The following is a 10,348-nucleotide window of genomic DNA, read 5'->3' on the forward strand; positions in this document are numbered from 1 at the left end:
ACCAATTCTGGAGTAGCTGGCCTTCCAGGCAGCTGATGGAGAATCACTTCGGAAAGTCTGAATCAAATGGTACCAGCCCATCTGTCCATAGCCCAAAGGAACAGTTTCCTGGGATGGAAATGCACTATTGGCTTTGGATCTTCAGTCAATAAACCTAAGTAACCACATGCACTGTGCTAGACTTCGAGGGACCACCAGACACTCTTGGACCTTACTGAAGAAAATAAGCTGGTTGAGTACAGAAGTAACCAAGCAGCGGTGGGGACTGCAATGAACTGGAGAATTCTGCTCAGTTAAAGCTGCTTCACTATCTTGCTCCAGATGGTTGTAGTTTCTCAGTAACGAAGAAAAATCTATTCATTTTTCAAGAAAAGCCAAAAATCAAGATCATGAGAACCTTTCCATTTGTAAAAACAAAATGCAGGCCAATATGTAGCCACTAGTTTGCAAACTCTGCTCCTTGCTAACCAAACCCTGTCTTTTCCTGTTGTACCTTCAGCACCTGACAATTCCTGGCAGAAAGGAAGCAGTCAATAGGTTTCCGGCACATTAACCAGGTGAAATTCATCCATAGGCAATGACCTGGAGTTGTTATCATATGCAAAACAGCTGATGCAACTGGGAGGATTTTTTAGCCTTGGAAATGACTGAGAGGCATAACAGTTGTCACAAGTAAAAAACCCTTCTAAAGCTAGGACACATGGTTTGGCCAACACTTCAAGGTTGGGGATAGAGGAGGTGGGGAGAAGGCTGCTTTTAGGTAAAATACACTTTTGGCATCTCACTTTCATCCCCACTACTATCCATACCTCTGTCCCATTTCCGTCAAGCACCTAAAGGTATTTGGCTTTCATACTTAGTAAGGGGAACTCAGGCTTTGCCTAAATTTGAGTTGCAAATATCCAATCTATATTACCTAAGAATCTTACCCAACTCGGGGTTTCCCAAGGTTAAAATGAAATAGAATATGTAATGGAAGTGCTTAGCACAACATCGGACAAAGGGTTCAAGAAACATTCATCATTATGGTGGTTTAGACGTCTTCTAAAAAGCACCAGAATATACAATTACCGTCAATGCATCATTGCAGGGAATCCAATTTTGGCTTAATAAACAATACTCCTGTAACATTCCAACTTGGAGTTAGATTATGAGCCTGAATGTTCAAGTAGAACAGCAAGGGCCATTCCTCACGAGAGGCGATTCTTGTTCTAGGAATCTGACTTTTGTGGTCTCTGCTCTGAGGACCCTATGATTACACACACAGCGTGGAAAACTACACTTACAATGTACATTAAAAAGAACGTAGGGCCGGCCCGGTGGCTCAAGCAGTTAGAGGTCCATGCTCCTAACTCCAAAGGCTGCGGGTTCGATTCCCACATGGGCCATTGGGCTCTCAACCACAAGGTTGCCAGTTCAATTCCTCGAGTCCTGCAAGGGATGGTGGGCAGCAACTAATCTGCAACTAAGATTGAACATGGCATCTTGAGCTGAGCTGCCACTGAGCTTCTGGATAGCTTAGTTGGTTGGAGCCCATCCTCTCAACCACAGGGTGGCCGGTTCAACTCCTGCAAGGGATGGTGGGCTGCGCCCCCTGCAACTAGCAATGGCAACTGGACCTGGAGCTGAGCTGCGCCCTCCACAACTACGACTGAAAGGACAACAACTTAAAGCTGAACAGCACCCTTCATACCTAAGATTGAAAGGACAACAACTGGACTTGGAAAAAAGTCCTGGAAGTACACACTGTTCCCCAATAAAGTCCTGTTCCCTTTCCCCAATAAAATCTTTAAAAAAGAAAAAATGTGGCTGATCTTCGTGGATATGGAAAGATATACAAAATAGAGTAAGTGGGGGGAAATTATAGAACTATACAATGAAAGCCTAAGTTTTTAAAACATGTGTAATGTACATGTGTATATATACATATGTATGCATATATGTATATGTATGTATGTGTATATACATATATATACACACACATACATAAACATATATATTTATGTGCTTAGAACATTTCTGGACCAGTATGTAAAAAACTTAATTAGACAACCTTGGGAACTGGATTAGGGGAGCCAAAAAGTTTACTCCCCCTAACCAAATGCTTACTTTTCACTTTATATCTTTGTGTTCTATTTTTTTCCTCTCCTCTTATCAGTAGCGTAATCACTATAAAAAGACCCAAGTAATTTGGTTTGCCCAAAACCTTCTCCCTGAGCTTTGCTTTGCAAACACTGCCCAGGAAAAAGCTTTATATGTGTATATTTCCTCACATCTTCGCTGCCAAGGCCCAAGAACTTTAATTAGACTGCTGGATTTCCCCAGCCCACCCGCCCATTAACAAATGTAGTAACCTTGGAGGATGCTGTCACCCTTTCTTTGTCCCTCATTTCCTGAGACCCAGTGGTTTTTTTGCCCTGTGCACACACTCTGTGGGTGATCTCATCCAGCCCCATGGTTCTTAGATATTATCCCAACAAAGACTCCCAAATCTCTGCCTCCTGCCTAGACACCCTTCGAACTCCAAACCTGCACAGTGCAATTGCCTAGGCAACAACTCCACTGGGATGTCGAGTCGCCATCTAAAACTTAACACATCTAAGTTGAACTCATCTTCTCTAGCAAACTCATTCTACCCTCAGGCCTCTAAATCTCAGCTGATAGCATTTCCAGGAAGTCACCCAAGTCCACAACTTCAGGGGAAAAGAATGGCTGCAAAGCAGTATGACCTACAATGCCAATTATCTAAAAATGAAAGTTGTCCTGGGTACTGAGATCAAAGATACCATATAATCATTACAATGCTTTTTAAGATTTGTTTAAAGTTAACTCAATTTAAGTCTAGGATTTAGATTTTGACAATTTAATTTCTTTTGAACGTAAGTCACTTTTTGCAAGCTAGGAAACAGAATCAAACTAAGGCAGTCTAGTCCTGCAGGGATCCAAGCCAAATCTTGTACTCTTCAGCAGAATAACACAGTATAAGGTGCTAACAACAAGGGTGTTATTACCTCTAAATAACAACCTCTTATCTACATTTTTCCTTAGGAAAAAGCCAAAAGTCCCGTCCTTAAAGGCATGATGCACAGAACATCTTGACCCAAATTACATGCTGGCCAACTTACTGGTGAACCAGATCAGAGCTGGCCAGAGTGGTGAACAGAGAGAGTGTTTACATTTTGAAACCTTGCTCTGAGGTTTAAAAAAATTCCTGGTAGCTGTTAATAAGAAAACAAGTAAAAAACATTACAGATGCACCCACACTGGTATTTGCTTTCGCCAAGGTGTTCCATTAGAACACACAGTTAGAGATGAGTATAGGGGATAAGACACTGAGATATTTTCAAAATAAATTACTTAGTAATAAGGAATTTGACATACTGCATTCTTCCATTTGCCACAAGAACTGACATTGAAGACTATATCAAGGAAACACTCATCTCTAAAAAGGGTGGTGATCACAACCCTTCCCACTACAGAATAACCTCCCATTTTTCCATACAATTAACATTGCTATTCTTCCATGGTAGAGGTTCATGTGGAAAAACTTGTCAGGACTTTTGCCAAGGCCAGGAGGTGAAAAATAAAACCTGTTCTAATTAGCTAATTGTAAGCTCAGTTAATAGCTGTAACATGGGACTCATAAAACCTGGCCATTGTTTTGCTAAACATATGCAAGTTGCAGAATTCCTTAGCCCTTAACCACAGTTTCTGAGCAATGTCTTAAAGCTGGGCTCCGTTCCATCTGACTCTTCTTAGGGCTGCGGTGGGTGCTAGTCGTCAAAGTCTGGAATGTCATCATAGGAGTAACCCCGGTAGCCTTTGGATGCGTAGTAGGCGATGCGCAGGTGGTAAAACCCTGGCAGGAACACCAGGATTCCAATGATCAGGACAGGGACGGCCCGGTCTGCCCCCTGGTGGCAGAAGGAGGCAAACACATTAGTACCATACAAGTGACAAATTTTAAAATAAAGCCATGGATCCAGTCCATAGATCAAGTATCATATACTTGATACTGAGATAGCACCCCTAGATTTACGTAAAAACTGTCAGAGATGCATACTGAAGCTGCACACTTAACAATTTACCAGTAAAATGTAAATCTGGCATTTGCTTTAATACACAGGAAAGCAAGATGGGGGATATGAAACAAAATGTTTATAACTGTCAATGCTGGACACATGGGCATTCTTTAAATTATTCCATTTACTTCTGTTTTGTTTGAAATGTCTGTAATAAAAAGTGAAAAAACCCCAAACCACAAAACAAAACCTACTAGTGATTTTCTTCATTAACATCTTTATCCTCATTTGTAGTTTTATAAAACACACAAGGTGAATGACATTTATTGCACGTGGATCTCACTTCCACTCCCAATTTTTATATCATTAACAGACTCCTTACCCTATCTCTCAGATTTATAGCGCATTCTGCAATGGAAGTTCACCGAAGGCACAGTCCTTAAGTTAGGTGTTCAATATTAGACTGCACACCAAATAAGTGTCTGATGGCTATGTAATAGCTTTAAATAGCTAAGGACCTAAGGTAAATTAGATACACTTCTTATAAGCTGTCTGTAGTGATTTTATTTGACGTGCTACAGGTACTAAGGCCAATTCCAATGATAACGCCCACAGTTTCAGTTCCTGGCTGTTCCTTCTGCAAAGCAACAGGACCATCATCCCTCGGCCTTGTGTGTGTTGAAGAATGGACGTGATTATGGTCAATACTAGATCAAAACAACTTAGACACTGTGTTTAAATGTCTGTATTCAGCCCAAGAACCACTAAACACCACTTTAGGTTTCTAAGGTATCATTTTGAATCTTAGTAGGAACTGCAACGAAACCCAGTATAAAAAGCATCTGATTCATGAGCCAGAAGTCCAGTCTTGGTCAGTGACTCCAAAACTTCACAAGCCTCACTGCTTCTCCCCAAACACTGACAATAACAACACTGTACTCCAGTTACAGCCTTTCGCAGTCAGAAGTCTTGGATGCCAGGCTCAGCTTTATTGTTCCAAATGATGACAGTGGGAAAACTGTCTACCATCTCAGAGGGAAAACCTGACGTCCTGCCAGCACCCACCTCAGAGGAACTGGGAGAGAAGTTTGTTGTGGCTCAAAGGAAGAAACATACATTTTGGTATCAGAACGCAGAATCTTAAAAAAAACTGAAAATAAACCCTTTTCTTCTTTGTGTTGGAATCTGCTGCACTAGATATGAATATGAAACAACAGAGCGCTGGCTCACATTTTAAAGACCTCATGGCACATTCCCACAAAGCCTTCAGCTTACCCCTTTGCTGATATAGCCCGCCAGCAGGAGGGAGCCTATGATAATGAGAAGGGCGCCAATCAAGAACAGCACGGTAGCAAGCGTAATGGCCTTATACGGGATCTTAGGAGGGCTTTTCTTAAACTGGAAGAGAAACAAACAAACAAAAGACAAGGAAGAGCATTATGAAAATACCAGGGCTCAGACACTTGAAAGCAGGGAGGATAAGAACCAATCTGAATGCTTCATGTGGCTTGAACTACCATATTTTGCCCTGTATAATTCGATCCAATGTTTAATGCGCACCACGTTTTTGGCCCAAACTTTCAAGGAAAAAAAAACTTTTTTGTTTTAATTGTCCAAGGGATTTTCCAATAATTTTTGTAAAAATATCAGCTAGATTGCTAGCTCCCGCCTAAAGTGTACGAAGAGAGATGTCGAGCTGTTCACCCTCTGGTAATAAGGTCGGCATCACCTGTCTGACCAAGTCAGAGTCACTTACTCTGTGGACAACAGCACGTGGCTTTTTGTTTTATTTTGTTGAATCATTGGCCCAAATTACTTTCATTGCAAGTCTGTCATAAGTTCAACAAAACCAATTATTGTATGCCAGGGTATTATTTTGCATACAGATATCGTTATTGATTTTTAGAGTTACACTTTTAACTCAGAAGCATAAATAAAAGAATTAAAAACATTTATATTAATACGGAATTAGGACCCATGTATAATGCACATCCTTATTTTTCCCTCACAAATTTGGGCAAAAGTGTGCACTATACACGGCAACATACGGTAAGTCTTACAACCCAGTGCAGCTCTGGGAGAGAAAGGAAAGAGACAGGCAGGAGATGAAGCTCTAGTTATTGCTATGCCAGTCACTCAAAGGAGTCCCTGCAGAATGTTAATTCTTTCTAGTTCTAGTCTCATTCCACAGCCCATAAGAAGCTATTTTCTTAAAAGACAAAAGACACTTTATGGTCATTCATTGCTTAGACATGTACTTATTAAATGCCTGGTATATGGAAGGCTATACTAATCTACAGGGATTCAAGAGTGAACATCATGCTCTGGAGAAGTAAAGTAAGTGGTTTTTGGCTTTCAAAGTTAAGTAAGCATGTAGTCAAAGATTTTAGAAACAGCTTTTTCTAAAGTATTAGTTGCCTGATCCACGGAGCAAGTAACCAACCTTATTAAGAAGCTCAATATTCAGAGAGAAACTTTCTTAGGTTAAGCTCAAGGTTGTATCTGACCTAACTGGCTGGAAGGTTCTCAGATGTACTTAAAAAAAAAAAAAAAATCTCTCTCCTTCAAGTGCAGGTCCAAAATGTACAAAGAATAATTGATTTGTTTATATTTAAAGGATGGCTTCCTGTTACTTCTTTCTTGGCCCTGGTTCCACCTATTCTATTCTAAGGAAACGTGGGCAAAAGGAGATGGTATGCCATTAAGTATTTTATAAAAAATGATCAGGCTAGGATACAAATTTAATAAATATTCTGTTTTACTTACTGTTTCCCACAAAGAATACCTTTAATAAATTGGATCTCATGACATCAGGAAAGAAGGAAGATTTCCACAATCTGCTGGCTTTAGCAGTAAGTTTCTCCCTTAAAAGATGAACTGGCTTTGACTAAAGCGTAAACAAACTGATGACACAGTCCTTAAAAAAATTCTACTTAACAAAACAAAATATGATTATTTTCCAGATAAACTAAATAAAGCTTGCAATTACTGGGCTCTCGCATTACAACAAAAAATTCTTAGAAAAGAACAATATTTATATTGGTTAAAAACTGCTCCACCAAGGTCCCTCCTTCTGCAGGCGACGGCTGAAAGGGTCTTAGAGCTGAGTTCTTTGTTGCTGTTCCCTCTAATCCCCAGGGATAGTTAGTCAGCAAAACCTCTACCTGGAAGGTCTTCCTGCTAATTCATCAGAAATAGAGCCAGCCAGTCTCATTAGCTCCCTTCCACATTTACCTGAAGGTCAATGTAGCCATCATCTGTGGAGAGCCTTGAGTATTTCACTTTACTAGTGGGGATTCCAGTAGCCAGGTTGGTACGAGATGGCATCATAACACACTGACACAGCTACAGTCTAAAAACAAAGAAAACTATTATTGTCTGCAAGCAACATGGTGTTTTTTAGCCAGTAAATTCAGGCCTCTCAGATGCAACGTATTGGAGTTTTGGGCTGTGACGATATACTAGAAACTGGCAATTTATGCTCCACTGCTCTTAGAACCTGATATTCTTTTGACAACGTGAAAATATTCTCGTTATATATACACTCTGGTTTGTCCTGGTAGAGTGAAAGTCAAGACGTGGGCCAAGAACCAGAACTTATGTTGATCTTACCAACAACGTTCCTGTTTCCTAATTTTTCCAAAGTCACACAGGGTGGGAGAATGGTGACTTAAATCCAATTCCCAGACATCAAAGTTCACATTTTCAACCATTCTGCTATATTATCTTTTGGTTCCTGTCCCTGCTTCAGGAAAAAACAAGAGGAGCACATATTCATATAATTCTTAGAGGCCATTGCCAGGGAGGGAGAAGGTAGACGGTAGGGGATAGGAGACACTCAATCAACATTTTGCCTATTTCCCTCTGATGAACATCATTCTTTTAGTGCAAAGATTTGTAAAGCTTTTTGTAAATTTGGGTAACGTACTGGCTATCAGCACTGTACCAGTGCCTTCTGATTTGCCTGCCTCTCTGCCCCACCCAAGCAGTGAAAGAAATGATTTCATTTTCCACATAATGTATATAAGTATGTTAAAAAAACATCACCAGTTTACCACCAGTTTAAGAGAGTAGGTAAGATTAAAAAATGATATTTAAATAAAAAAAACATTTGTGTACTTTTCCTCCACAAAATCAGTTACATAAATAGAAGAAGTAAAATCTATTTTGATCGTGAAGCTTTTTGATTTCTAAAAGTGAAACATATCTTTTAAAAGAGAAAATGAAGTATTTCAATAAGGGCAACATAACTAAAACATAAAGACTGGCCTTCCTCTGGTATGATATTTTATAAATAATCATCATTATAGTAACAGCAGTTAATAATTACCTAGTGTTGGTTAGGCGCTAGGTGCTTTATATGCACTTAATCCTGAATATCAATGAGTTATTTTTAAGTGGCCTGCATTCAAACTAAAATAACTAGCATCATAAATGAATTGGTCCTAAATGCTCATGTTCTTTTTTGGTAATTTCATTCATACTGGTGCAGAAATCAAGTATTGAAAAAAACGCATATGCTAACTTACATGCCTTCCTAAAGAGTGTTAAAGAATAAAATTCAACCCCGTAACTCTGAAGATCTAATTGGCTTTATTACGCAATTCATGAAACATGCCTAGGCAGCATCCCACCTAGCAGCTAAAAGGGAGTTCTGTTAAGTTGTAGGAAGATTTTATAGGCAGGAAAGGGAGCAGAAACTGCAATTAGGTTAGTTATTAAGTTCTGGTTTGGTGACATGGCTTAGGAAAAGGGACTCCATTTTGGCCTGTTGTTTCTTCTTTTACCAAAGGTGAGATCAAACAGCCTCAAATACTAGGTTTGTAAGTGTTGCGATCACAATTACGTGATAACGTAAATTTAATTCTGTGAAACTTTACCTATGTGTGGGGGTTTTGAGGGCATTTAATTACCTCTGATTTGTATTAGTCTTTTCTAAGTTTACTGTACTCTGCCATTAATTATTCACACACCCGCATGCGATAAAAAAGGCGCAGGGTGTAAGGGAGAGGGGGAGACGAACGCTGATTGGTGGCCAAGCGTAAGAATTCCGAGAGGGAAAAGGAAAAACGTAAATCCATGTTGTCAATGTACCAGTGCAAGTTCCTAACAGGCTCTACTGCAAGCATCTGAATGTTGCAAAACTATTAAAGCATCGGCATCACTTATCACAGTGCCTGACATACGCGCCCGCACACACACTACTTTCCTGCCTGTCCGACCTCACCAGGAAGAGAAATAAGAACCCACGCGAATTTAGACGGGGAAAAACCAAAACCCGTTTCCGCAGAGGCCAGCCATGCCGGGGCGGGCGCACGCTCCACACCGAGGACCCCGGGCTTGATGCCGGCGGGGAGCCCGCTGCCCCCACGCCGTACGTCTGGGGCGCTGCTGCACCCGCCCGGCCGCACGCACTTCTTACCGACGCGCCGCGCCGGGCCGCCCGCGCACCGACCGCTCGCTTACCGTTGGCCGCCGACTCCCGAGCCTCCAAAGCACGCCGCACCCAACCGCCACCCCGCCCCGACCAGCCCGACGCCGGAAGTGGCCTGGCGGAGGCGGAGCGCCGGAAGTGGCGTCACGGGAGCGACGTGGTCGCATCCAGTTCTCCGGAAACATCTTTTCTGCTCTGAACTAGTGTGGACGGCCTTCGGGAGGAGTCGGAGCTGTCGGGAGGTGCCGAGGGAGCGGTGACTCGGGGGGTTTCCGGAGGCGCCGCGGCCTGGGTTTGCCGCCGGCACCTCCACGGGGGCGGCGCGTCCCTAAGGTGCCTGCCCGCCTAGGTCAGTCAGCCCGGGGAAAGCCGGCCGCGTTTCTTGCCGGGACCCCTCGAGAGTGGAGGGATTTCCGTGGCGCCCGCAGGGGGAGACCGAACCCGAACCCGTCGGAGCTGCCAGGTGTTGCCCAGGGCAGCCAGCGTCTCGCCGGTGCGCGCCCGTTCCTGCCGGTTACCACCCAACCGCCACTCTAAAGTAGTCCCGCCTTCCTGTGCGTGTTTCCCTCTGCTCGTCACTGGGCCTTGCCCAGGTAGGGGCCCGCCCACACAGGACAGTGTGCCACACGGGCTTCTGAAAACGAGATTGAGGTGATTTACAACGTACAACTGAGTTTTGACAGATGCATAATCTTGGAACCATCACTCATCTACGTAAAATATTTCCATTGCTCCAAAAGGTTCTGACCGGTCCCTCTGCTGCCAATCTCTTCCCACCCCCAGGCGCACAGAAGATAATAACTAAGGACCACAACGAGTTCTCAAGTCCAGTAAGTACAACTCAGTCCAGGTCCTACAACAAAGAAATCAGTCATTTGATCCACCAAACAAA

The 10,348-nt window shown here is 42.4% G+C and overlaps 1 protein-coding gene across 4 annotated transcripts; it reads right to left on the reverse strand.

Moving 5' to 3' along the window:
* Positions 1-3,366: 3,366 nt before the first annotated feature.
* Positions 3,367-10,036, reverse strand: TMEM230 (transmembrane protein 230). Of its 4 annotated transcripts, none has more exons than XM_081034384.1 (5): positions 9,489-9,568; positions 7,257-7,374; positions 6,808-6,886; positions 5,298-5,420; positions 3,367-3,914 (listed from the first exon to the last, which is right to left on the reverse strand). In XM_081034384.1, exons 2-5 carry the CDS (start codon positions 7,277-7,279, stop codon positions 3,774-3,776), a joined length of 366 nt encoding a protein of 121 aa, XP_080890510.1. In that variant the 5' UTR covers positions 7,280-7,374; positions 9,489-9,568; the 3' UTR covers positions 3,367-3,773. The 4 variants fall into 4 exon arrangements, with proteins under 4 accessions (XP_080890510.1, XP_080890511.1, XP_080890512.1 ...); XM_081034385.1 differs by having other exon boundaries at positions 9,445-9,499; XM_081034386.1 differs by lacking the exon at positions 6,808-6,886 and having other exon boundaries at positions 9,489-10,036.
* Positions 10,037-10,348: the final 312 nt, after the last annotated feature.

The sequence above is a fragment of the Rhinolophus hipposideros genome (assembly GCF_964194185.1).
Source record: "Rhinolophus hipposideros genome assembly, chromosome: 22".
Classification (NCBI taxonomy): Eukaryota; Metazoa; Chordata; class Mammalia; order Chiroptera; family Rhinolophidae; genus Rhinolophus; species Rhinolophus hipposideros.

What these genes read in the sequence shown, in the direction of transcription:
- TMEM230 (XM_081034384.1), bottom strand. Translation starts at nt 7,279, where the DNA reads ATGATGGCTACATTGACCTTCAG. An exon ending in TGAGATCCAATTTATTAAAG is followed by an intron (nt 5,421 to 6,807) that starts GTATTCTTTGTG and finishes TTTCTCTTCCAG; the next exon opens with TTTAAGAAAAGCCCTCCTAA. An exon ending in CGGGCTATATCAGCAAAGGG is followed by an intron (nt 3,915 to 5,297) that starts GTAAGCTGAAGG and finishes TTCTGCCACCAG; the next exon opens with GGGGCAGACCGGGCCGTCCC.